This window comes from Propithecus coquereli, unplaced genomic scaffold (genome assembly GCF_000956105.1).
Source record: "Propithecus coquereli isolate 6110/MARCELLA unplaced genomic scaffold, Pcoq_1.0 Scaffold475, whole genome shotgun sequence".
Lineage (NCBI taxonomy): Eukaryota > Metazoa > Chordata > Mammalia > Primates > Indriidae > Propithecus > Propithecus coquereli.
This window is the reverse complement of record NW_012150563.1, coordinates 222,835-249,329: the sequence shown is the minus strand read 5'-3', so window position 1 is coordinate 249,329 and position 26,495 is coordinate 222,835. Positions and strand designations below refer to the sequence as shown.

The following is a 26,495-nucleotide window of genomic DNA, read 5'->3' as shown; positions in this document are numbered from 1 at the left end:
TTCACATTCATTCATCTACTTGAATTTAAGTAATACAGACAGAAGGAAGAAACCAAAATCATTCTAGGGATTAGGCCAGGAACACAAAGCATTTCAATTTTTCCAGTTTCAGATAAGGCCAGCTGGTAATGTCATTAGCTGGGAAAACTGGTAGTCACACCTTCCCTGGACTGTATGAGTTTGGGGATTAAGAATGGGGAGAATTGTTAATTGAGAGGTAGAGAATGAAAACACAAGTCTATCATAGCTTGAAAATACAATCGCTTCCTTAAAGAAATGAATGGGATGTTATTTAATAGATATTTGACTACAGATTTACCTGTGTTTCTTGATGCACAGAGGTTGCGTGATTCATCGCTGTGGATGGTTCTGAATCTTCACATTCAATTGCTTTGTCTTCATCCCTCATGATTTATAATTAAGAAGAAGATGACAGAGGGAAGAGGAACAAGATCTGTTTTGAAGGAGAAACAATATAGACATAGACCAACAATTTGAAAATCTTTGGATTTCAAAGATTTTGGACTATATTATTTCTTTCCTTAGAACTCTGAATGGCTAAAATATTTTCAATTAGACTATTCTTAACCTTCAATTGCTGATCCTTTGTTTTATTCCAATATATTATCCTCACTCTTATCTACCTTTTTACCTCTCTTAAAAAAAAAAAAGCCCTTGTTGACCAATCACATTTTTATGATTTCTTTCCCATCCTGTTTTTTGAGTTATACTTGAAAATATGCCATGCAATATCACCATTAAACTGTCCTCTTTAATGGGCCAACTTGAAGAAGCAGGAGGGTTCCAGGTAATTTTCCAATGTTGGTATGAGGGATGAGTCACTAAAGGGAAATCTCTGGATTCCATAATTTTCAAAGAAACCAGAGTCACTAATTCCTGCCTGGTTCTTATTTCTAAAGTAAAGTTAAAAAATATGACACCATTGACTGAGTAGCCACAATGTCTTAGAAACTACGATCAGGGCTATGGTGGTCGCTTGCTAGTCATTGTGGGCAAATCAAAGATTACCAAAACACATTCTTTGTCTTCCATAGATTTACAGTATACCAAGAAAGGTAAAATTATACCAAGTAATTAGAACGCCTGTAAGGCAGATAGGTTAACTCAATAAACACCTACTTCAATCTCTTCTCCCATGGCTTTCCATGCCATAGAGGCTGCAAGCCAAATACAATACTCTAATTCCTAGTCACTTTTACAGCTAGAGGTGGCCAGATGTCATACTTCTATGCATGAGACATAAGTGGGAGTCCCTGAGGAGGCCTTTAGAGGATCATACTTTCTACTCTTGGCCCCCTAATATTTCCTTTTCTCCTTCCTTGAATGTAGATACCATGTCTGGAGGGCCGGCAGCCATCTTTCAACCATGAGAAAAAAAGTCCTATGCTTAGGATAGCAGATAAGTGAGACAGGGGAAGCTGATTCCTTGATGACATCCTCGAGTTGCTCCATCAGTCTTGGCCTGCCAAGTTTCGAGGTAATTGTTTAAACCCTTATTTTAGTCAACTTTTCTTTTTACTAGTAAGTAAACTTATTCCTAATACAACAAGTGCAATGAGTATTATGATAGAGGTACAAACTACAAACTGTGGTAGAACCAAAGAAAAAATTACATGAAAGAAAGGGAAAATTTAATGCAACACATATGTGAGTGCCTAATATGTGCCAGGCACTATAGTGGGCCATAAAGACAAGGATGAATTGTTTCATAGATAGGACCCCTGCTTCGAGCAATCATTTTCTCAGTTCAACAAAGTGATAAAAAGTTTGCATTTAAAATTGCAAAGAACATCAAAATCTTTCCAGCACTACTACCACCTCCACCACCACCAGCATTTTTCTTCCTTACAAAACACAATGACAACCAGATGGCATCTTAAAAAACCTTCAGTTTAGACTGGGTACAGTGGCTCATGCCTGTAATCCCAGCACTTCGGGAGTCCAAGGCAAGAGAATCACTTGAGGCCAGGAGTTCAGTCAAGCTCAGCCTTGGCAACATAGTGGGACTCCATCTCTATAAAAAAATAAAAAAATTACCCAGGTGTGGTGGCATGCACCTCCCACCTACTCGGGAGGCTGAGGTGGGAGGATCATTTGAGCCCAGAACTTCAAGCTTAGAGCGAGCCATGATCATGCCACCGCACTCCAGGCTGCGTGACATAGCAAGACCCTGTCTCTAAAAAAACAAAACAAAAAAACCCTTCAGTTTAGTTTTTGTTATATATGATTTATAATAAATATGTTTATTTAATGATATATGTGTGTATGTGTATATATAATTTTTAAATTTAAAAATCTTGCTCCAAAATTTAGACTGCTAATGAGAAAGAAAGTCATTTTGACAGGAAAATGTTGGGCTCGGAGAACACTCATCTTAAAAGCAAGGAGGCATAATAGCCAGCGGAGGATAAAGGGAGCTTTGCTGCAGCCGGAGGTAGGAGGCTGAGAGTAACGGGAGGTCAGGCCAGAGAGTCAGGATAGCACATCCCACACCATGGCACCGGGTCTTCACCTTCTGAAGAGAACCCTAGTCTCATGGTGACGAGATCTGCTGGCTCCGGACTTGGACACACCTGGTTCCAAAATCCAGCTCCGCCACACACCATTGCTTACCCTCTTTGTGATGAATTTCTTATCCACGAAATGGTGACAAGAACAGTTATAACTATGCACATGGCAAGCATTCAGGAGTGTTGGTTACTGTTAGCCACTCATATTCCTTCTCCCAGATTACCATAACTCTCTAAGAATCTTCTTGCTTTTCACCATATGATTCTTTCAACAGATGCGGAAAAAGCATTTGACAAAGTCCAACACACATTTATGATAAAAACTCTCATCAAAATAGGCATAAGCGGTTCAATTCTTAAAATTATCAAGTCCATCTATGACAAACCCACTGCTAATATCATATCAAATGGGGAAAAATTGAAAGCATTCCTCCTTAGAACTGGAACCAGACAAGGTTGCCCCTTATCTCCACTTCTATTCAACATAGTGCTTGAAATCCTCATCATGGCAATTAGGCAAGAGAGGGGCATCAAGGGAGTCCAAATGGGGGCAGATGAGATCAAATTCTCGCTCTTTGCCAATGATATGATACTATATCTAGAAAACCCCAAGGATTCATCCAAGAGACTCCTAGAATTGATAAATGAATTCAGTAAAGTCTCAGGATACAAAATCAATACACACAAATCTGAGGCACTCATATACGCCAATAACAGTCAAGCCGAAATTCAAATCAAAAACGTAATACCTTTTACAATAGCTTCAAAGACAATTAAATATCTAGGAATATATTTAACAAAAGATGTGAGAGACATAGACAGGGAGAACTATGAAACACTAAAAGAAGAAATTTCAGAAGATGTAAACAGATGGAAAAACCTACCTTGCTCATGGATAGGTAGAATCAATATTGTTAAAATGTCCATACTACCTAAAGTGATCTACAGAATTAATGCAATCCCTATCAGAGTCCCATCATCATTCTTTACAGAACTAGAAAAAAATAATTCTATGCTTTGTATGGAACCAGAAAAGACCTCATATAGCCAAAGCAATCTTAAATAAAAAGAACAAACTGGGAGGTATCAGTCTACCAGACTTCAAGCTATACTACCAGGCTATAGTAACTAAAACAGCATGGTACTGGCACAAGAACAGAGACATTGACCTCTAAACAGGACTGAGAATCCAGAGGTGAAACCATCCGCATATGGTAATCTAATCTTTGGCAAAGCTGACAAAAATATGCACTGGGGAAAAGACTCTCTCTTCAATAAATGGTGCTGGGAAAACTGGATAGCTACATGCAGAAAAATGAAACTGGATCCCCACCTCTCACCTCTCACAAAAATCAATTCAAGATGGATAACAGAGTTAAACCTAAGGCATGAAACCTTAAGAATTCTAAAAGAAGATGTTGGGAAGACCCTTTCAGACATCAGCCTAGGCAAGGAATTTTTGAAGAAGAACCCCAAAGCAATCATCACAGCAACAAAAATAAATAAATGGGATCTGATCAAATTAAAAAGCTTCTGCACTGCCAAGGAAACTATCATTAGAGCGAATAGACAGCCCACAGAATGGGAAAAAAATATTTTCTCTCTACACATCTGATAAAGGGCTGATAACCAGAATCTATCTAGAACTCAAAAAAATCAACAAGGAAAAATGAAACAACCCCATCAACAAATGGGCAAAGGAAATGAACAGAAACTTTTCAAAAGAAGACAGAATAATGGCTGGCAAACATATAAAAAAATGCTCAACATCTTCTAACCATCAGAGAAATGCAAATCAAAACCACAATGAGATATCACCTAACCCCAGTGAGATTGGCCTCTATCAAAAAATCCCAAAACAACAAATGCTGGCGAGGATGTGGAGAGACGGGAACACTCTTACACTGTTGGTGGGACTGCAAATTAGTGCAACCTCTGTGGAAAAGAATTTGGAGATACCTCAAAGAGCTAAAAATAGAAATACCATTTGATCCAGCAATGGCATTATTAGGCATCTACCCAAAAGAGCATAAAACATTCTATGATAAAGACATCTGCACCTGAATGTTTATGGCAGCACAATTCACTATTGCAAGGATGTGGAAACAACCCAAGGGCCCGTCAATCCATGAGTGGATTATTAAAATCCGGTATATGTATACAATGGAATATTATTCAATCATAAGAAACGACAGTGATCTAGAACCTCTTACACTTTCCTGGATTAAACTTAAGCCCATTATCCAAAGTGAGGCACCACAAGATTGGAAGAATGGGCTCCACTTGTACTCGCCATCAGTTGGTACTAACTGATCAACACTAGAGTGATCACATGGCAGTAATACTCTCCAGGGATTAGGGGGATAGGGGAATAAACCTGCAACTAAAAGGACATGGGGAGCATTGCAGGGGGGAAAGGCACGCCTCTAACCCTTGCTTGGGTGAGGCAAAGACATAAAGTGCCTTAATGTTTGTACCCTCATAATATCCTGAAATAAAAAAAAAAGTTTATAGAACTAAAAAAAAAAAAGAAAAAGAAAAAGAAAAACACATTGTTCTTCATTTTCAAATTAAAAACAAATAATTAAAATCAAAATAAGAAAAACAAACAAACAAAAAAAGAATCTTCTTGCTTCTCTTATTAAGCAGGACAAGGTCTCTTCAATCTTGAAAAATTTACTACTTAATCTCATTGATTTTACTTCATTTTTAGCCTCCTTCTTTCAAGGCCCACTTCTTGGGTAGATGGATGTGACACTTGTCATTGTCATTTCTTTGTCTTTCTTATTAGGAGAATTACATAGAAATTCTTGGGCAGTGTCACTAGAATCACTTCTTTATCAAATTCTCAAAATCAGCTACTTCTGCCACTTATAAAGAATATTTTTAAATAGTAACCGAGCATAAATGGTTATTTCTAGTAGACATAAACTGTTGGTATAAATGAACCCTTTGAGAACTTATTTTATTAATGTTACTATGGTCCTTTTAAACAAAAACAACCAAAACTTGGCACGTGGCACAATATACGCTATCTGTGGAAATTTATATAGTTCTGTGTTCCAAAAACACTTGCCCATTCTCCCATAATCTGCAGCATGGATGCCAAGGCATTTATTTGAGGTCGGAGAGGTACCGCAGGAAGAAAAGGTAAAACGAAATACCAGTCCTCTAATAAGTGCAGTAAAAAATACTTCAAACGAGTCAGCTCTGTTTATTCTCTGCAGAGTTTCTAGTTCCAAAAGACCATTTAGACCACCTGTCTCGTTTCGCAAGCTCACTGAAATTTAGGAAAATCACAAAAATACTAGCTTTACTTCAAGCAATCGTGTTCATGGCATTTATTTTTTTATTTTTTTTATTTCCGCATATTATGGGGGTACAGATGTTTAGGTTACGTATGCTGCCCTGGCCCCCCCTCCCCGCATGGCATTTATTATTCATAGCAATCGGGCCTTGAGATGATGATGGTATGTCCTCTACTAAGAAGGCGGTCACGGCAAAGAAATCGGAAAATACGCAAACACGACCTTCAAGGGGCCTAAGAAACGTCGCGAAGCCCCCGGTGGGGAGCCCCGGCCCGCCCGGCAGCAGGGGCGCCCGAGCGAGGTCTGGGCGGCTCCCGCGGAGGAGAACCGCCTCCCCCGCGCGACCTCACGGGACCTGGCCGCCCGGCCCGCCTCTCGGCCGCAGTCGCAGGGAGCCCAGCAAAGACGGCGGCGCCGGCGCGCTGGGCATCGCTGAGCCCTTCTCCGCCCCCTCCCGTCCCGGCGGCCGCGGCCGGGCCCTGCTCACGCGGCAGAGCTGCTCCGCAAGCATCCTCCGTCCTTCCTTCCCCAAGCCGAGTCCCCGGTGGACAGTGAGGTTAAGGACCCGAAGGACAAAGGCAGAGACACTGCAGACGCCGTCACTAACGCGGCCAAGAAAGCTACCGTGAATTTACCGAGCGAAGAAAAGAGCGCCCAAACCGCTGCCTGGACGAAACCTTTCTGCCCCTTCTGTATCTTCCAATCAGAGCTTGATGTTATATCAGAGCCTGCGGTATAATCATTTTAATAATGTTGCCTTGGAAACTTATTTTTAAAATTTCAGAGTATTACAGGGGTACAAATGATTTGGTTACACGAATTACTTTTGTACAGTTTGAGTCAAAGCTATAAGTGTGTCCGTCACCCAGATCGTGTGTGTTGTACCCACTAGGTGTGAATTTGCCCCTCCCTCCTCTCCCCACCACCACCTGCTTGATTTCCGTTGAATTTTACTACCATATGTACACATGAGCGTTGATCATTTAGTTCCAAAATAATAGTGAGTATATGTGGTGTTTGTTTTTCCATTCTTGCCACACTTAGGAGGATGGTCTCCAGTTTGGAAACATTTTTGATATCTTAAAAATATGGAATATGTTGTAAGTTTGTTTGCAAACTCTAATTTAAACTTAGTGCAGTGGGCAGTGTCCAGATTTTTGGAAAATATATTTTGCCTCTGGGTAGGAAAAGATGTATGCTACTATCCTGCAGGAAATACAAACTTAAAATTATATATCCCACAGGCTATGTACTTTACGGTGCTCATTCTGCATGCATTTTCTCTGTACTTATATTTAGGATAATCTTTATGGTTCTATTTCATGTAATGTATGATTTTATATAATTCTTAAATGTTTTTAATGTATCTGGGCACTATATATAGGGAAATGTTACTGTCTGACTGTAACATGCGTAATGCTTATGGAGAAGCGGGCAGGTTAAGGTTGTATAAGCTATTTATAACTTCTGTACAGTAAGACCAGCAGGAGGTACCATTGTGCCGGTGTGATCTGCTAAATAATACTTAAGAAAATTAATACAAATGATTAGTATTCAATTAGCCAGGCATGGTGGCACATGTCTGTAGTCCCAGCTATTTGGGAGGCTGAGGCAGGAGGACTGCTTGAGCCCAGCAGTTTGAGGTTGCAGTGAGCTATGATGATGCTATTGCACTCCAGCCAGGGTGACAAAGCAAGATCTTGTCAATCAATCAATCAATCAATAGTACTCAAAGTAAGAAAGATGTTGAATGGAGATTGGCCTGGTTGTTTTCCTAATATTGTAGCACCTGAATACCAGGACAGCTTTGTACAGCACTTAGTCACTCTAGTGATAAATGGGGAAATTTACACACATATTAGTAGTCTATAGCTAGCTCCCAATTCCCTGTAGAACTAGTAATACTGTCTCATCTGCTTGTAAGCTTTAGATTTGTCTGTTAAGATGCAAAATGGAAACCATTCCTGGTTTTACCTTCAAAGCTGAGTAACATACATATTGGTTTAGTCTTGTTTCTTTCCCAATCTTCTTTTTTAAACCAGTTTAAGGAATCTCCAAAGACTTCCCACCTCTGATTACATATATGTTCTTGTTTATATCATTAGTGACAACGTGGTAATTATGACACCTAGCTCTGAGAGCAATTCTGGGAGAATGAAAGGAAGTATGATATAACCTATAATCTGGGTGGTAGTGGTTAAATCAAACTGCCTTCACCTTTTTCTCTGATCTTTAAGGTCAAACACAAGAGGCCTCCCTAGTTTACAAGTCAGAATCATTTGTAGTCCAGTTAAATGCCTTCATCTTTATTCTTTGTTTTGATAAATTGCTTATAACTACATAGTTTAAGTATAGAACAATAAAGTTAAAATGAATGCTTCCAACTCAGTTGGCCAAATAGCTTATACAGGTCTTGACTTGTTTAGACCAGAAAATCTGACCTTTATACCATGCTGCTAGGATTCTTTTGAATTAAATTAAACTAGACTAAAACAAGTGTATAACAAAACTAACAAGATTAAATATCCAGCCAGTAAAATATTTTTTAAGGCAAATAAAGATGATTAGCTCACCTTTAGATGACAATCAAGAAAGATGATAATGATGTCTCATGATGTCAAAAATATTAAAGATATCAAAAATAAGGGACAGTACACCAAAATACTATAATAATATAGAGCACGGCATTTACTTTTTTCTGGAAAAAATAGTGGTGATTATTAGGCATATTATTAAAAGAAAAAAACATTTTTAGAACGCAAGCAGAATTGTTATTGTTAATCAAGCTTTAGATTAAAAAAAAAAGTATCTCTAGGAGTATTTCAATGCTTTTCCCATAAATAAAAGTACACTTCTCTTGTTCGTAGAAAAATGAAACTTAGCAACTTCTACCATACAGAATATATAGCCAGTTAGTATACAGAATATATTATCAGACAAGACGGGAGGCATAAAAGTTACTATTGCTCATAATTACAGGCTAATATCCATTTTAAAACTATTGAAGTAAAATATATTCTGAATGCAATTTTTTTTACCTCTTGGTGTCACTGCTTTCTCCTATAATGCATTCTATAAGAAATTTAAGTTACTATTTTTGGCAGGTGAAGTGTAAATGTTAATGGCCAGAGAAGTTATGAGTTGAACAATTCTGTCTCATATTATTTCCCAAATAAAATACTGCCATGGCTGAAAAAAAAAAAGAAATCCTTGGTAGAAAGTTTATACTTCTTACTCTTAGAGAGGCTCTTAAGGCCTCCCTCAGAGCCCATTAACTCTCATTTTGAAAACAATTCTAATGACTTTGCTCATTTGGTTTCCAAACCCTCAGAAGATAAGATGTTATAAATTAAAATGCAGGAAGAGATTTCTATAATAGAGGCAAACGGAGAGCACCAGAAGTGATAGCTCACAGTCAAAGAAATCAAAAAGATACTAACCCAGACCACGAAATGTGAGATAATGTATTTCCATAGGGGATATAATATTTGTAGTCTTGGCCTGCCAAGCATCTTGACTCCCCTTTTTTGCTAACAGCACACACTAATTTTCTTTTGTGGAATCCATGCCTCCCCTGTTCTCCAACCATGTGATCATGTGAGACTGTCAGCCTCACCTCCCCAACCGCCATCTCTACCTATGCTCCAGAGAAGAGGGCAGCCCTGGTCAATGAGGTAACTCCTCTGGTTATATCACTGGTTTCAGGCATGAGCATGCAGCCCATACCTGGCCAATGAGAGTCAGCTTGGGGTGCTTACTGGAACCATTAGGAAAGAGCTCTCTTTCTGTTGGGGTGACTAAACCTAGACTTGCTGTTGAAAATCATTCTGATACCCAGGAAAAGGCTACCAAAGAATTAAGTGACCACAGAGCAAAGCAGATTTTCAATATGAAATGAGAGAGAGAAAACTCCAAATTAGTAACAACATTGTTGGTACATCTGGAAGCAGCTACTTTTGAGTTAGGTGAGCCAATAAATTCCTTTTAGTAAGCCAGTTTGAGTTGAGTTTCTGTCACTTGCCACCAAATGAGGCCTCAGTAAGAACCTTCATAATTGAATTGGCGCTGACGGATCTCCTGGATAATACCAGATGTTTAGAAAGGTGATTCTGCATCCTCAAGAAAACTAAAAGAAAAAATTACAACTATATTTTCTGTTTTAAAAGGCGTTAAAATATATAGTACAATTTAGAAATTTTCTTGAAAGAAGATGTTAAACTAAACAAAAATTTTGTATTCAATAAAATGGGGTCAGTTATCCAGAAAATTAATTTAGTGAAATGTTTTGTTTTTAAACGGTGCTGGTAAAATGGAATATTGTAGGTAATGTACATTATTTTTTCATTGTATTCATGGCAGTCTTTTAAAATCCAAACACTAAACTACTTCTTTGATACTGGGGAAGGTTCAAGACAGCTATTAAGAATTTATCTGAGCTGTAGGGTATATGGGATGGAAAAATTGAAAAGCAGGGGAAATACAGAGAAACTAGGTGATTTCTAAGTAACTAGGAATCATAGGTTAATGGAATAATAGAAGTTGGGAAGGCATTTAGAATTTACCCAGCCCTATCTCTTTCATATTCAAATGAGAAAACTAAATAAAGCCTAGAGAAGCTAAATATGAATAGCTCTTCTAACACAACCAATATCAGCCAAGCTTCATAGTAAAACTGTATAAAAATTTGTGAAATAAGATAGTTCTTTAATCTATATCTTTGATTTCATGTCATTTCTACCAGATCACTACATATTTTTTACAGTTTCTGCTACAATATTTTGAAATCCCTTTCAAATATGCTTATGTTCAATTGTAAGTTTGAAAACACATTCCAAAAGCAAATAGGAGTATTTTTATTTTCTACTGTACATCATCTTTAGCTTTACTCTTCCTGATTGTTGCAAATGTTATGGAGTTTATTATAAGAAAAAATTATTAATCCATTTAGGTTGTATAATATTGGTGGAACCTGCAGCCTTCTGATTTCAAGATTGTTCCTTTTTAAGCACCGAAGGAGGCAAGAAGAGCTTCATCTTTCTCTACTGCACCCCTTTCACTAAAAGGATTTGCTCTGTAAAATTTGGATTCAGTCAAAAGGCTGCACTTAAGGACCTAGAAGGTCACATTTGGCCTTAAGGCCGCAGATTCCCCACCCCTATGAGAAGGCATTAGTTCGTGCCCATACACAGAAACAAAAGATTTTTTCTGCTTCTCAATCAAGATAATGCATTATTTAAACTGATACACAACCCTTTTTAGAAAAAAAAAGTGGCCTGTTTCAAATGGCAAAATTTTGTAGATCTCATGAATTCAGTAAATAACAGGAATTTAATCCAATTCCTATAGCTCAAACACAGGTTTCAACAGAAGAGTGAGGTTTGACTGTTACGACTGGTGCGAATGCCCACTCATAGGTTAGTAGCTCAGGTGTTTTCTAAAAATACATGCAAAGGCTGTAGACCATTCATGCTCCTCTTCAGCATACCCAATATCTAGAATTTCCTACAGGACTGATTCACATACTTAGAAACTATCTTGGCTTAATTTGAACTTTATTTTCCAGTATCAGGGACATATACCACAAAAATTATAGAGCTGTGAACTTGAAAAAAATTTCCTTAATCTTTCCTCCACACTTGAGAGAAAACTATACTTAACAGATGAAGAATATGAGCGGTTTTCTATATGTACGTGTATGTAAGTAAACAGAAAAAAAAGTCTGTTACCAGTAGTTGCCTTTGGGAAGCGAAATGGAATTGCAGTGGTTGGACTTTCATTTTTATTTTCTATATTGTTAAGATTTAGTAAGATTTTCTTATGCAATTTTAAATACATTTAAAAATAATCTATGCAGTTCTTAAAGCTTTAGAAAAATGAAATGATCTAGGTTTCCCTTGTAATATTTTTGATAGATACATTATAGTGATTTGATTTGAGGTACCTTAATTCTACCTGCCACAATTTAAGGTCATTTTTTGTTTTTGCGGTTTTTGAAAAAGATGGGGGACTGCCTAGAATCATCTACAGTAGTTTTCAGATATTTTTAAGCCAAATATTTTTCATCAGATGAAATCTTATCCTTAAATCCTACAAATGGAACAGATGAAGCTGGAACTGCAAGAGCCCTGTTAATTCAACCCTGTTCCTGGAAACCACTTCTGTAAATACGCTTTCACATACAGGGAGATATTTGCTAAATCAGCCTTCTCTTTTTCAGGTTATCTTACTAATCCAAATGTTTTTAAATGCTTTCTGTAATATTCTAGAGGAAATAAAAGAACTATCAACTTGCAAATGTCCACAGAGTCTCGGTCAAGTAAAATATGCCTCCTGCTTTCCTTTCAATTACTGCTAAAAGATCATTGCACGGATAAAGACTGGTAATTCTTGTTATTTGTTGTCTGTAATATGGACAGACTGACATTTAATGGGGTAATCTTATTAAGAATTTACACATACTACTTGCTATGGTTTGAATGTTTGTGTCCCTCCAAAATCCCTATGTTAGAACTTAACCCCCAAGGTGATGGTATTAAGAGGTAGGGCCTTTTGGGAAGTGATTAAGGCTGCAGGTTCCCCATCCCTAAGAGAAGGCATTAGTTCGTGTCTATACACAGAAACAATAGATTTTTTTCTACTTCTCAATCAAGATAATGCATTATTTAAACTGATACACAACCCTTATTAGAAAAAAAATGTGGCCTGTTTCAAATGGCAAAATTAAGTCACCGGTGCTCCACTTTCATGAAGGGGATTAGGGCCCTTATAAAAGAAGTTGAAAGGAGCAGCCTAGGCTCTTTTGCTCTTTCCCTTCCATGTGAGGACATAGCCTTCAACCTTTCCTCTGTGTGAGGATGCAGCAAGGTGCCATTTTGCAAGCAAAGAGCACATATCAAATCTGCTGGCACCTTGATCTTGGACTTGCCAACCTCCAGAATGGTGAGAAATACATTTCTATTATTTAGAAATTATTCAGTTTGTGGTATTCTGCTATAGCAGCACAAATGAACTAACACATTGCTGGAGTACTCTATATGCTGTATTCATGCCTTTGAAAAAGCATCACCATGATTGTTCGTTAAATGTTCTATAAGGTAATAATAACAATCTCCTACCTTTGGTGTTCATCCTTTCATGTGTTGAAAGTATAAGCTTTCAGTCTCATACTGAACATATAGAAACATTCTAGTTTCTGGATTCTGCTTATCAACTCTGATCAAATGTTCATTTCCTAAAAGGAGCCCTACATAGCAGTGAGGAATTCAGATCAGGCTGCAGAGCAGGGCTCACAACTTTTTGTCAGAATTAAATTGCTGAAATGACTAAGAATATTTCCCTGAATGAGAACTACCTTATCTGAAAGCGTTAGGTGTGTCAACTGCATGGGCCAAGTTACCAAACAACTGCTATTTTATTTGGTTAACTGACCTAGTGATTTGGTTGACTCACCATGAAGTAAAACACTATATAATGAGATATGAATAAAAGGAAATTATACCTAAGTAAGAAGGGACCCAGTACTTGCTTCATTCCTTTCTGTTCTCTCTCCCCACTGAGGACAAATGTATGTATTGAAAATTCAAAATATTTTTTCTAGGCCTACTAAAATCAGAATCTCCAGAGATTGAATTTCCCCCAAGCGTGGCAGACATTGACTTATTGCCTATCTAAATGCCATTGGTTCAGGTATGCCAGTGGGTCCCTTCCCCGGCCCTAGGGATAAATTATGATGGGTGTAAATCATTCTCTGTAACACCATGCCTCTTTGTCACCTGTTGGTTTAGGGATGAGCATGCTTCAATTCTTGCCAGTGGAATTTGTCAGCAAGGCTGTTGGGGGCCACTGGGTAAGATTTTCCTTCCTAATAAAAAGACAGAGAGGCAGGAGGAAAAACCTCCCCTCTTTTGCGTTCAAATACTCATGTATGTATGGTGGGGAGAGGACTAGTGGTTGTGGACTGCACTTCCCAGAACAATTCCAGCAGCCATCATTTACCTACGAAGAAAAGTTAAAATTAGCTGATCACAGAAAGCAACCTACAGCCCTGACAGTACTGAACAAAGCCTGGACTCACTTACCTTCAGACATCTTATTGTATGAGAAAGTAAATTTGTATTTTTGAAGGGACTTTTGGCTGGATATCCTGTTATTTGCAGCCAAAAGCATCCTAACCAACATATCAGGTGGTTTTGATGCAGAACCAGCTCTGAGAAGCTCTGATGAGGAACCTTCTTTGGCTTCTCTCTCTCTAGCTTCTTGATACAGTGCAGAATCTTCATAGAGAATGAACAATCAGAACAATGCTGCTGTATTGGAATTTCTCAAAAATGTCCAGAAAGTAACATTTTAGGAGCTATATATTAGTGCTAAGGCTTCCATTGCCATTCTTTTAGTCAATAGAAATTATATAAATTGAAATATTACGTATTTCTCCTCCTCTACTCCCCAAAGTTCAAGTGTAATATTTGAATATTGAATGAAAAAAACTCGGGCTCATAAACATTTGATTGTTTTCTAAATTTCTACTCATGAAACAAACAAAACAACAACAATAACAAAACACCACGATCAACGCTGCCTGGAGTTTCATTTTTCACTTTTTCTACTTGGTGAAATTCTATTATTAATAATAGTAGTCATTCAAAATCTAACCTTCTCAATTAGTCACCTTCTCAGTTAGTATTACCTAACTCCACACAGACAAACTCTCTCCCTCTTTTCAAGTATTCTTTCTTTCATTCATTCATTCATTCAATAAACACCTAGTAAGCTCTTGCTATGTTCTAGTCCTCGTGCTGGGGATTCCGAAATGGACAGTCTTACATAGTTCCTATGCTCAGAGCTTGCAGTCTAGGCAGAGAATGATAGAAAATTCCTAAGCAATTATAATAAATTATGGCAAGTTTCAATTTTAGAAACATGAGATAGCAAACCCATTACTTAACAATCAGTGAAGTGTACTGAACTTATTACTGGGTGTCTATGTTGTATAAGGGACAAGAGATACAAAGATACTAAGACGCAGTCTCTGTCTTTCAAGGGAGGGACAGAGAAAGATGTATGTTCACCAAACTAGTCTCCTCTGCTGCCCAGGCCCATGGTTGACACTTTCCAGTCTCCCTCGTAGGTCAGTGTGGCATGTGGCTGAGATGTGGGCACAAACAAGGAATGTTATTTCTAGTCCTTGTCCGTAAAAACCTCTCATGTAATCCTCCATATGTGCTTTTTCTGTCTATTGCCTGGAAACTAAGGACTTCAAAGTCTTAGGGGAACCGTAGGTTTTTTTATTTTTTTTATTTATTTTTATTTTTATTTAAAAAAAAAAAAGTCTTAGGGGATGGCAAAGCCATAAGATAAAAGGAGTTTGGGTTTCTAAATCACTAAGTAGAAGGCCACCAACTGAACACCTGATTGGACTTTTCATGAATAAGAAATAAGCTTGCACGGTGTTTAGTTATTGAGATTTTGGACTTTACCTGTCACAGCAGCTAGTATTATCTTCATTCAACTATAATGTGAGAAGTGCAGGCGCAGAGTTAAACAGGAGTGGAGGACACATTGCCCTGCGTGGCTGGGGTTGGATGATGAATTACGCTTGTAAAGAAACTAGAGAAGACCATTCCAGGCAAAAACAAAACCCGTCTACATAAGCCAAGAATGAGGTGTGAAAAGGAAGGTACACACGGGGAATTCTACACACATTTGTATTCACTAAAGCATAACGTGCAAGAAGTGGCACAATGGGAGGAAAACGGAGATGAAAACGTTCAGTGTGAACCCTGAGCTGCTGCCTCCTAGCGGGGACATCGGGGGCAAGTTACTGAACCAGCGGGGACAAGTGTCTTCATCAGCAGGATGGCAACAATGCCTGTGTCCCCCAGACCCTAAGACAGTGCCAGGTACACCATGGAGTCCCAACATAGTATCCCTCCTTTATTTTCCTTTTATAAGATATTCTCTGAGAAAGGCACCGTGCGTGTGCTGCACTAAAAAGCAGAGGTCAGGGACTCTAGTAAATTCAAACTTTTTGGCCTTTCATATAAGATACAGAAAAGCAAATTAAAAATTAATTTCTTTTAAAAGGCAATTTTATTATGTTGAAAAAATGTACTTAATAATTTTATAAGGCTCTTAAAAATTCTAGAATTTAACATAATTGTAGTTTCCTTAACATGTTGTTTTTTTTTTGAGACAGAGTCTCACTCTGACGCCTGGGCTAGAGTGCTGTGGCATCAGCCTAGCTCACAGCAACCTCAGACTCCTGGGCTCAAGCAATCCTCCTGCCTCAGCCTCCCGAGAAGCTGGGACTACAGGCATGCGCCACCATGCCCAGCTAATTTATTCTATTTTTAATAGAGACAGGTCTTGCTCTTGCTCAGGCTGGTCTTGAACTCCTGACCTCAAGCGATCCTCCCGCCTCGGCCTCCGGGAGTGCTAGGATTATAGGTGTGAGCGATTGTAGCCAGCCTCCTTAACACGTGTGACACATTCCTATAAAATCCCGAGAACACTCCCTCGTTACACAAGTGCACATACAGACAGCTCCATTCTCCCACATGCTGTGTTTCCAGGCTTTGTGTGAAAACGATATAAACCCCTTCCCCCCAGAGGAAAAATATATTCTATCACTGAAGTTTGTATGGTACCTAAGAGAAAGCAGAATACGAATTATCACTAGGACTAACAAATAATAGGGTGACAATCTCATGTTACAGAAAATGTTTTGTAAATATTTCTAAATGAAAAAATGTTTCACATTATACTTGTAAAGCAGCAAGAGACTTTACAGATCTAGTCTATAGGTAATGAACAGACGCCTTCAGGGGCCAGGCAGGTAACAGGCAATGTGGGAGTGGCAAGTGGAGACGCCCAGCCCAATTAAAGCATTCAAATTCCCACAGATCTCTAGATCTAATCTCATGGTTTCATTTCCCAACCAAAGAAACTGACGACATTAGGTTTAGGTAACTCTTAGAGGCTACATAAAAGCACACTAATCAGAGTCGATGCAGAAACAGAAACCATTCCAGGTATTTTAAGCAGAAAGAGATTGTATACAGGGAATTAAGTGCTCACCAGATTGTTAAAGGGCTAGAAGTAAAGGGCTGAGGCTGAGCCCCCAGGAACGACTTCTAGAACACCAGCAACTGAACCATGAAGGAATACCATTTTTGCCACAATCAGGAAGCTCCACAGGCAGGGCCTATGGGGTTCAAGAACACCACTGTAGGTGAGACCTAGAAACTGCTTAGGCAGGGAACACAGAATATGTTCACCACCTCCCTCAACTGCCTCTTGACAGCCACACAGCTGGTAATTCAACAGAGCAGTGCTGAGTCTGGCTGTCTCTGCTGCTGAGCTCCTCCCAATATACACAATTCTGGAGACGGGACGATGGCATCTCCTGGAGCTTCCTTGCCAGCAGAAAATAGTCAAAAAACCAGGAGGATGGCCTCTGCCTCACCCTGCCTCTGAAGTCTCAGGTAAGCCATCTACTTGCCAGACCCTAATTTTACATCCAAAACTCTAGCTGGAAGGGAGTCTGGGGAATGTTTATAGCTTTCCAATTTCTGCTGTACGAGAAGACACACTAGAAACAGGCAGGAAGAGATGTGAGTGCCAACTTCCACATTCAGCCCAGAACTTTGCGCATAGGCCCCAGGACTAAGGCCCAGGTCGCCGACTGTTTTCCACTTATTCTGTGATACCTTCTATAGAAGCCCTACAAAAAAAAAAAAAAAAAAAGGCAGCGTGTAGTCAACAGGACTATAATTCTAAAGGCCTTCGTACCTTAGAAAATATACTATGTGATTCGGTCACTTTGCTCACATTATTAGTATAGCATGACTCACACTACCTAATTACTGTACTCGTTTAGGTATATTCTGATCCACTGGATTTTGAACTCCGGTATGATAGAAACTGTATTTAATTCATATTTGTATCTCCTGTCCCCATGGCTGCTTGGCACAAAGAGGACACACAGGCACTCGCTTAATTGAAGTGTTTCATTCCTGACTTTGAGAGAAAGCAAACGAGAATTCCATGCGTAGCAGCAATAACTGTCAAGCGGCGGCCCCTGATACAGGGGCTGGGGGAAAGGTTTTAGCCTTTCAGTGAAAACAGGTTGATTTCTTGCTAGGAGGGTAAAGGAAAGAGTGGCTTCCGGCTGTTAATCTTTCGGGGCAACAAATCACCCCTAGAGTCTAGAGTTTAGAGTGAGATAACAAGGGCGAGACAAGCTGATCCCGGTAGGGAAAAAGGCCGCGGCCCCACCGTGCGCTTTAAGCAGGTGGTATATTCTCCAGTCCGTGGGATCTGAGGATTCTTAGCACCTCAAGCGTGCTAACGCAGCCCGCAAAAGCAAAGCCCTTTGGCTGACTTGAGAACTAAAACAAAAGCAATTACTCCAACATCTGACCACAGCGCGCACACACACACACGCACACACACACACACACGCACACACACTGCACAAACAGAAACCGCTGGGTCCTCGCTCTTGTTCCCTGGCCCCCGGGGGCCTGCAAGATTCCCGCCGCGGGGCTGCTTTATTTACCCTCCGTGTCTCCCGGGCCTCTCAGCGGGCGGCACCGGCGGAGTCCACTCGGCTGCGTCGTGCCGACTAGGAAACGGGCTAGGAGGCGTGCGGCGCAGGCGGCGCAGCCCGGGGTAGCCGCCGCGCGCTGGGCTTCCGGCTCGCCGTCGTCCCCGGCGGGGCACGGAGGCTGCGACCCCCGCAGATAACCGGGCGTCGGCGGCCCCGCCTTCCGCGCACACCGCCCGGCGGCCGCGCCGCGGGAGCCTCCGGAGCGAGCCTGGGCCGGTCCCCGCGCCGCCGCGGCCGTGCGCTCCCCGCGGGTTTCGGGCCGGGCGGCGCGGGCCTGGGACCTCGGAGCAGCGCCGCGCGGCATTCCGGCGGCGCGTTCTCTCTGGGCGGTTCCGCGGAGCCCCGGGGACAGGGCGAGCGCGCTTCCCGGGAAAGCGCCCTGGAAACCCGCCCGCCGCGCGCTCGCTTCGCCGCGCCCCACCGTGTAGCACGCGCCGCGGGAAGGCAGGATTCTCCCTTCAGGTGACCAGCGAAGTAAGACTTGTTCATCCCCCTTTTACCGTTTCTTTAACACGTGCCTTTCTTGCTGTATTTAGATCTCACACCTTCCATCAACAGTTTGACTCCGCTTGAATTTCTCACTTGCATTTTTGCGTCTTCCTTTCCCGTGTCCCCTGTGTGCGCGCGTGTGTATGCGTGCGCACGTCTTACCTGTTTTCGTTCCTTCAACTAAGTGCCGGATTTAATCACCGCTCCTCAGGCAAGAAGCATTATCCTCAAATTTCTCCACCAGACAGAAACCACTCATTCCCGTCTCTCGGGTCCCCCCTTGTGATGAACCTGGGTTCCAGCCAATACCCCTCTTCAGAGCATCTAAACTGTTTATTTTCCTAAACCAAACTTTTCCTCTCCTAAAGCTTGCAAAAATTTCTGGGGACATCCAGCTTCCTCTTACCACAGGAATGAAATATATTTTTCCTTTTCTTTCAGTCATATGATCTTCATTGATGCATCACCTGATTCGATGAACATGACTTTGGAGAACATTGATTTTTTTGGTTTGGGTTCTACTTTGCTTTTATTGCTTATGTTTATAAAGTTTTATAGTTTATGGTTGGCTCTGAGAAGACTCAGAGCATTTGCTACTGTTAGAATCCATTTTGTAGAATTCATTGTGTGTTTATCTGAAATTCATTTGTTCACAGCTGTACATATACATGTATACCTGCTCACAGCATAAAGTATTTCATGATACACTTTTAAGCTTCAGTGTTAAGAAACCCGTCATTTAGCTCAACTCCCTAATTTTATAAACCAGAAAATTAAAATCCAAGATTAAGTTGGGTGACTTGGTCTGCATCACAGATGAAGCTATCCATGATCCAGTAGTGGAATACCTGGTCCAGAACCCCAGAGCAAACTTTATAATCAATGGAATCTTCCAAAATGCTGGTCAAAGTACCCTTTGCTGTGAATTTTAACTTACCTTCAGAATCAACTGCGTGATGTTCTTCCTCATCTATGAAACATTATCCTTCCTTGTCCATTTCAAAATTTTCCTTGTTAATATTAAGGTTCTAGGGAAAAAAAGGCTGAGAATAACTGCTTATTTATTGACTATCTTTCTTTCTTTCTTTTTTTTTTTTTTTGAGACAAGTTCTCACTCTATTGCCTGGGGTAGAGTGCAGTGGCATCATCATAGCTCACAGCAACCTCAAATTCCTAGGCTCAAGCGATCTTCCTGCCTCAGCCTCCTGAGTAGCTGGGACTACAGGTCCCTCATGGTGTGAGCCACCATGCCCAGCTAATTTTTCTATTTTTTATAAGAACAGGTCTCGCTATGTTGCTCAGACTGGTCTCCAACTCCTGGCCTCAAGTGATCCTCCCACCTCAGCCTCCCAAAGTGCTAGGATTATAGGCATGAGCCACCATGCCTAACTCATTTGTTGAGTTTCTCCATGTACATCATACCATTTGGTCTTTTGAGGTTGCAAGAAATAAAAAACAAACATAAAACCCTTAAATTAAAAATTTTAAAAAACTTCTCCTTACCAATGTTATAGAATTAGCATCCATAAATTTACTTACTGTTTTTCTTGAAAATTTTCTTTTCCTTAATGTCATTAGTTTCCTAACTGTTATATAATTCATTTATATTTATTTATCCAGAGACTATTTCCAAATGTCATGTACTCTTGTCTCTTATCCTGGAATTGGGTGAAGAAATCTGTACTTAATCTAAAAAAAAAAAATTCCTCACATTGACAATGTTGTCAGTTAGTTAGCTACCTATTTCTTAGCCCATATCAAATATCATTGCTTACATCAATAAAGATTGTTTAGTTAGACTAAGAAACTAGTATTTAATTAATAAGGAATGACATCCCGTAAGTATAACTACTGGATTATTTTTATTTTACGTAACAGATCAATAATGTAGTTTTGAATCTAAACTCCCTTTACACTAAGTTATTGAAGCCAAACTCCTTCCTACCTTTGGTGTTCATTTTTGATGATGTAAAATTTTAAAATTAGGGTCCGTATACAGAACACTGCAGAACTGTACAAAAATATTTGATTATTGAAAAACAGAATAAAATAGAAATAACTCTTTTTCCTTAAAAAAATTCTTTTTTTCTTCATATTCACATTTTCATTTTATATGTTGCTATGGACTGAATGTTTGTATATTCCAACCCCACCCCCCCAAATTCACAGGTTGAAACCCTAACACCCAATGCGATGGTATTAGGAGGCAGGACCTTGGGAATCAGGAGCCCTCACGAATGGGATTAGTGCCCTTATAAAAAGATACGAGAGCTTGCTTTCTCACTCTTTCTGCTCTTGCTTTGTGAGCACACAGCAAGATGACCATCTGCAAACCAGAAAGTGGCCCTCACCAAATACTATCTGCTGGCGCCTTGATCTTACACTTCCCAGCCTCCAGACTGACAAATAAATGTTTGATGTGTAAGCCAGCCAGTCTCTGGGAATTGGTTACAGCAGCCCAAACTCACTAAATAGATGCTTACAAATTGAGGTTTATTTTCAAAACTATTCTCTTGCAACGAGTTCAGTATTTTTACTTCATTTACTTACAATGATTTCAGAAGAGATTACAAAGAGGTAAATATATTTAAAGAATCAGACTCTTGTGAACAATGACATCATTAAAAAGGGCTTGTTTTCATTAATATGTCATTAATAAGAAAGAGATGATCGGTGCGTTTTCTTCATAACCAGGCTGACTGTGGAGAGGAAGGGCCTGCCTTCCTTCCCACCACGGAGTTGCTGACATCACAAGCTCCAGCCTCCATCAATGATGACAGGGTTACCAGTCACGTAGGCAGACTGCAGTGACGAACATAAGGAGACAGAACAGTTAACCAGGTTTGACACAGGCTGTGTTTTCTAAATTTTCCTGCAACTAGGATAACTAAACAATTTTCTCTTGTGCTAACAGGAAACCTCACTTAAAAACTGAATTTAGAAAAATCCAAATTAAAGTTTGGATGATTTAGAACTGCCGAGTGTTCTTGTGACTCAGAGCTACATGGCCTCTGGCTGGTGTCTGAGCATGTGTCACATTCTGAGCACGGTCTGTTAGGTTTGGTCTCAGAATCACAAAACTAAGGAGCAGTGATGTACAGCCATTCCCCAAATTAGGATAAAAGGATAGGCTAAAATGCACATTTTCAGTTTGAGACTCAGAACTATTCAAAACTAGTCGAGTTTTATGCCACCATTAAACTCTGAACATAAGTGTGTCATCATAAAGTGGTCGTGTTAATGACCAGACAGATTATTTTTTAAAAAGATATCTTATATTTAGTTGGTCAATATACATAGGTAATTCTAGGAGCTGAAGCATACTAAATCTGTTTTTAAAATTTACATGAATAATGATAATCATAATCTATTAAGCTATGAAAAAATATTCTGTAAAGTTTTAGACATCCAAATGTGTATAAAATTACTAACGGATTTAAGAAAATAAGTACTGTTTTATTCCCACAGATTTTTCATTTGTCAAAGCATTACAGCTGACCCTTTTGGCAGAAGTTTAAAAATATTTTAACTGAAAATGGATAATAAAGACTCAAATTTGTGTTCTTAGTTCTAAATTCATCTAAAACCTAAAACAATTGAAGAGGCAGGAAGGAAAGACATCATAATATGAGTACAGAAACTTTAAAAGTTCAATATACAAAAGCTGATAATATAAGTAGATAAACTAGGGGGTTATTAGTCACTTTACCAAAGAAATAATCCCAATTCCCCCAAGTTCTTTTAAAAAGCAATCTCTGTTATACAGATGGACTCCTCTTGTTTACTCTAAAAATCCAAAGGTCCTTTTGTTGCGCGCTTCAAGCCAGAACATTTCCAGATATTTGGTAACCTAAGCTCTGGCTAAACAAGGGTAATTTAGCTTATCAGCAGTACCCCAAAATCAAATGAGCTCTTCTGAAGACATGGATTCAGAGAAACCATAAAGGCTAATGTGCTTCTCCATTAGTAATTATCTAGCAATTTCCCCAGCTATTAACAACTGTTGTTAATGTATTTGTCACATTCACCGGTGTGCACCCAGTTACTATAAAGAGGAGATAACTGGTGAGTGTAATACCGCCTCACTCGCCTACTTCCCTTTCCTTCTCTCTCCTCGTACATTACAGTTCCCTGTTTATGTAGCGCTCAAGCCATAAAACAGAGGACCATGTCCTTGTGCTCTGTACCTTATAAACAAAGTTTTTGCTTTCAGCTGTGTGCCACTTAAAAATGTACAATAGCCAGCAGGGAAGAAACTGGTTACTAAACAATGCAAAGTGGAAGAGATGGAATTAGGAATTTCCATACATGATGACAAACAAGAATTCATAGAAAAAAAGGAGCCGGTGGAATTCTCCCAAACAAGTCACTGGTAAAACTAAAAACACCACGTGCCAATTTTGTGTCCCCTGGACATAATTAAATCTGGCTAACCCCTCCCCATTTCACCTGAAGCTCTCATAACCCCAGAAGTTCATTTGTTTGACTTACATTTAATCAGAGTTTCCCTAGTGGTAATTTTTAAAGTAACTGTCTCTTGGAAAATTGAGAACTTTAATTTTTTCAGTTCTCCGTTTTGTTTGCTACAAGATTTTGTGACATGTAAAGCTGAATGAGAAAGAGCCCGTGGCTCAGATCAAAGTGGCCTTTCTATGGGCAAATTGAATCAGAACTTATCCCTATTTTATAAATGTAGCATCTTAGCACATATACGCCGTAAACTCTCTAACATGGAATTATTTTGATGAGCTAATAGCAGCCAGACGTAATTGAGGATAATGAACTCCTTGGGAAGAACAGTGCTTACTTCATCAGAAGCCAAATACACACAGAGCATGGCTATTTCTTCTGCAGTCGCAAATCTTCCCGTCTTTTGTCTCTTCATGAAGTCCTTCAGCGCCTGTGATCAGAGACCACACCAAACATGAGTGATGTGAGCTGCCGTGTGTGCTCACCTGTGTCTCCTTCAACAGGTCCAAAGCGAAAAGGAACCACCGGCTTGTTGCCTTGACAAATCATCAAACAGGGTTATGGTGACTCAAAATAGTTTGACTCAAGATACTCAAACTATTTGTGTTATTCTAAAACCCACAGACATTGCGACAGATCAGAAAGCTGATATTAAAGATGAGGGCATTATTTTTCATTTTGAAAAACTGTGGTAAAATACACGTAACATAAAATTTACCATAATAACCATTTTAAGTGTACGGTTCAATAGTGTTTAAGTACATTACATTGTTGTGACACCCTCACCGCCATCCATTTCCAGAACTCTTCACCTTGCAAAACTGAAACTCTACACCCACTAAGCGATAACTCCCCATTTCCCCCTCCCCCCTAACCCCTGGCAGCCACCATTCTACTTTCTGTCTCTATGAATTTGTCTACCATAGGTAAGGAAGGGGGCGTTTTTTAACCAAAAAGTTTAAACACACTTAAGATGCTAGATATACCTCTTCAGGATTTCCTCTGGCTTGTATTCTTTCTTGCAGAGATGGGGTATCAACCGTTCCTAAATCAAAGGGGGACACATTCAGCTAAGTTACTTACTTAAACTGAAAAAGAAATTGATAATTAAACTTTAAACTTCCTTTCTTTATAATCGTCAGTGAAATCCTTCTCCTTGACTTAAACGATCATTTCACCTCTGTCTGCCCGACCTCTTATTGGATAGGCTTATAACTTCTTTAATAACATTGCTATGAATTTTAAGCACACAGACTATGATTTTTTGAATGACTCGGCGTTCTCAAGGACATACGTTTTAGTCACATTGCACTGCATAGCATAGAGCATCTGATGCTTTATGGATTTTCTGTACTTTTACATGTGTTATCTCAGCTAATCCTCACGACAACCCTGAGGTATAGATAAAATCATGCAAGCACTTTTCCAGTACAAGGGTCCAGTCTGCCTCAATGGTGTCGAAACCATTCTCTGCTGTCAAGTTCACTGTGGGGACCCCCTGGGGACAACTCCAAGGCTGCCGCAGTCCTCGGTACTTTCTGTGCCTCTGAATTTTCCTCATCACCTCTTGCCTGTTTTCATTGATTTCAAATTCCTATTTTTAACCACTGTTTCAAGTTTCTAATAAAAAATTTTTTTAAGTTATGTTACTTTAAAAAAGAAAAATAAGAACAACGTTAAAAAATTTAAAATCCCATTTAGTTCTCATTCTTTTAGAGCAAGTTCCCCAGACTTTTTTGTTAAGTGATATAATCTGTACATTCTCTTTAGAGGTCCTTTTTTCAGACTGAATGATTTTATTTTATTTTATTTTTTTTGAGACAGAGTCTCACTCTTTTGCCTGGGCTAGAGTGAGTGCTGTGGCGTCAGCCTAGCTCACAGCAACCTCAAACTCCTGAGCTCAAGCAATCCTCCCGCCTCAGCCTCCAGAGTAGCTGGGACTACAGACATGCGCCACCATGCCCGGCTAATTTTTTTCCCACATATTTTTAGTTGTCCAATTAATTTCTTTCTATTTTTGGTAGAGACGGGGTCTCGCTCTTGCTCAGGCTGGTCTCGAACTCCTGAGCTCAAACAATCCGCCCGCCTCGGCCTCCCAGACTGTTGGGATTACAGGCGTGAGCCACCGCGCCCAGCCCTGAATGATTTTATTAATACAGCCATACCCTCAGCTTCATCTTTAGACCATTCTCCTGAGTGATTTGATCTTTACTGAGAAATCATTTCTTAATTTTAGCATCATCATTTTTTTGGAGAGGCTATGAATCACCAAACTGATAAGGAGCATTTTCTATCTTCCCATTACTGCAGGCAACAGTGTTGATAAACTTGCTGAAACTACATAACGAAGATTCCTTTTTATCCAATTTCCAGTAATATTTCCCTCACTTCCCTCATCGACAGCCTCCTTAAAGTCCAAACTATTACCAACAGTGTGCACTTTAAGCTTTCACTTACACTCTCGCCAGTTTTAACAGCTTCCTCCCAGCGAGGCAAATGAACACCATATATTACATATGGCTGATACCGATGCCTATTAAATGAAAACTGTCGAGCAAGCCCGTGCCTTCAGATGAACTCCATTGGCGCTGGCTTGGCTGTGTCCACGGCACAGACTGACATACCACGCCACAGTCTGCACGGGTCTGGTTGGAGATTCATGACGATACAATCGGCAACCGCATCCCAGACACACTCACTCCTCCCCAAGTTTTCTTGGTGACTGGCTCAGTGAGTCATAGCTAGTTCCTTGTCCCATAGAGTTTGCTAACATATTTTCCAATCTTCTGATAAGCTCAGCTGCTGAAACAACCACATTTTCCAAATCATTTTGCCATTTATTCCACTAGGTAAATGGCACCAAGAATAGCTACACTCAAGTACCACCAGGGTGTACATCAAAACCCTGTGAAACTGGGCCGGGCGCGGTGGCTCATGCCTGTAATCCTAGCTCTCTGGGAGGCCGAGGCAGGCGGATCGTTTGAGTTCAGGAGTTCGAGACCAGCCTGAGCAAGAGCAAGACCCCCGTCTCTACTAAAAATAGAAAGAAATTGGCCAAACAACTAAAAAGATATAGAAAAAATTAGC

The 26,495-nt window shown here is 39.9% G+C and overlaps 2 protein-coding genes across 2 annotated transcripts in view; both read right to left on the bottom strand.

Annotated features, from left to right (window-relative positions):
- SLC9B2 (solute carrier family 9, subfamily B (NHA2, cation proton antiporter 2), member 2) overlaps nucleotides 1-18,457 on the bottom strand; it is a 60,673-nt gene extending 42,216 nt beyond the window's left edge. Inside the window, exons 1-2 of the mRNA XM_012655377.1 lie at nucleotides 18,399-18,457; nucleotides 320-454 (exon numbers count right to left, since the gene is read on the bottom strand). Of these exons, the coding sequence (XP_012510831.1) occupies nucleotides 320-409 (90 nt within the window). The 5' untranslated portion in view covers nucleotides 410-454; nucleotides 18,399-18,457. The remainder of the gene's footprint in view (nucleotides 1-319; nucleotides 455-18,398) is intronic.
- A 2,957-nt stretch (nucleotides 18,458-21,414) lies between these two features.
- BDH2 (3-hydroxybutyrate dehydrogenase, type 2) overlaps nucleotides 21,415-26,495 on the bottom strand; it is a 26,256-nt gene continuing 21,175 nt past the window's right edge. Inside the window, exons 8-10 of the mRNA XM_012655376.1 lie at nucleotides 24,395-24,453; nucleotides 23,746-23,838; nucleotides 21,415-21,740 (exon numbers count right to left, since the gene is read on the bottom strand). Coding sequence (XP_012510830.1) covers nucleotides 21,687-21,740; nucleotides 23,746-23,838; nucleotides 24,395-24,453 — 206 coding nt within the window. The 3' untranslated portion in view covers nucleotides 21,415-21,686. The remainder of the gene's footprint in view (nucleotides 21,741-23,745; nucleotides 23,839-24,394; nucleotides 24,454-26,495) is intronic.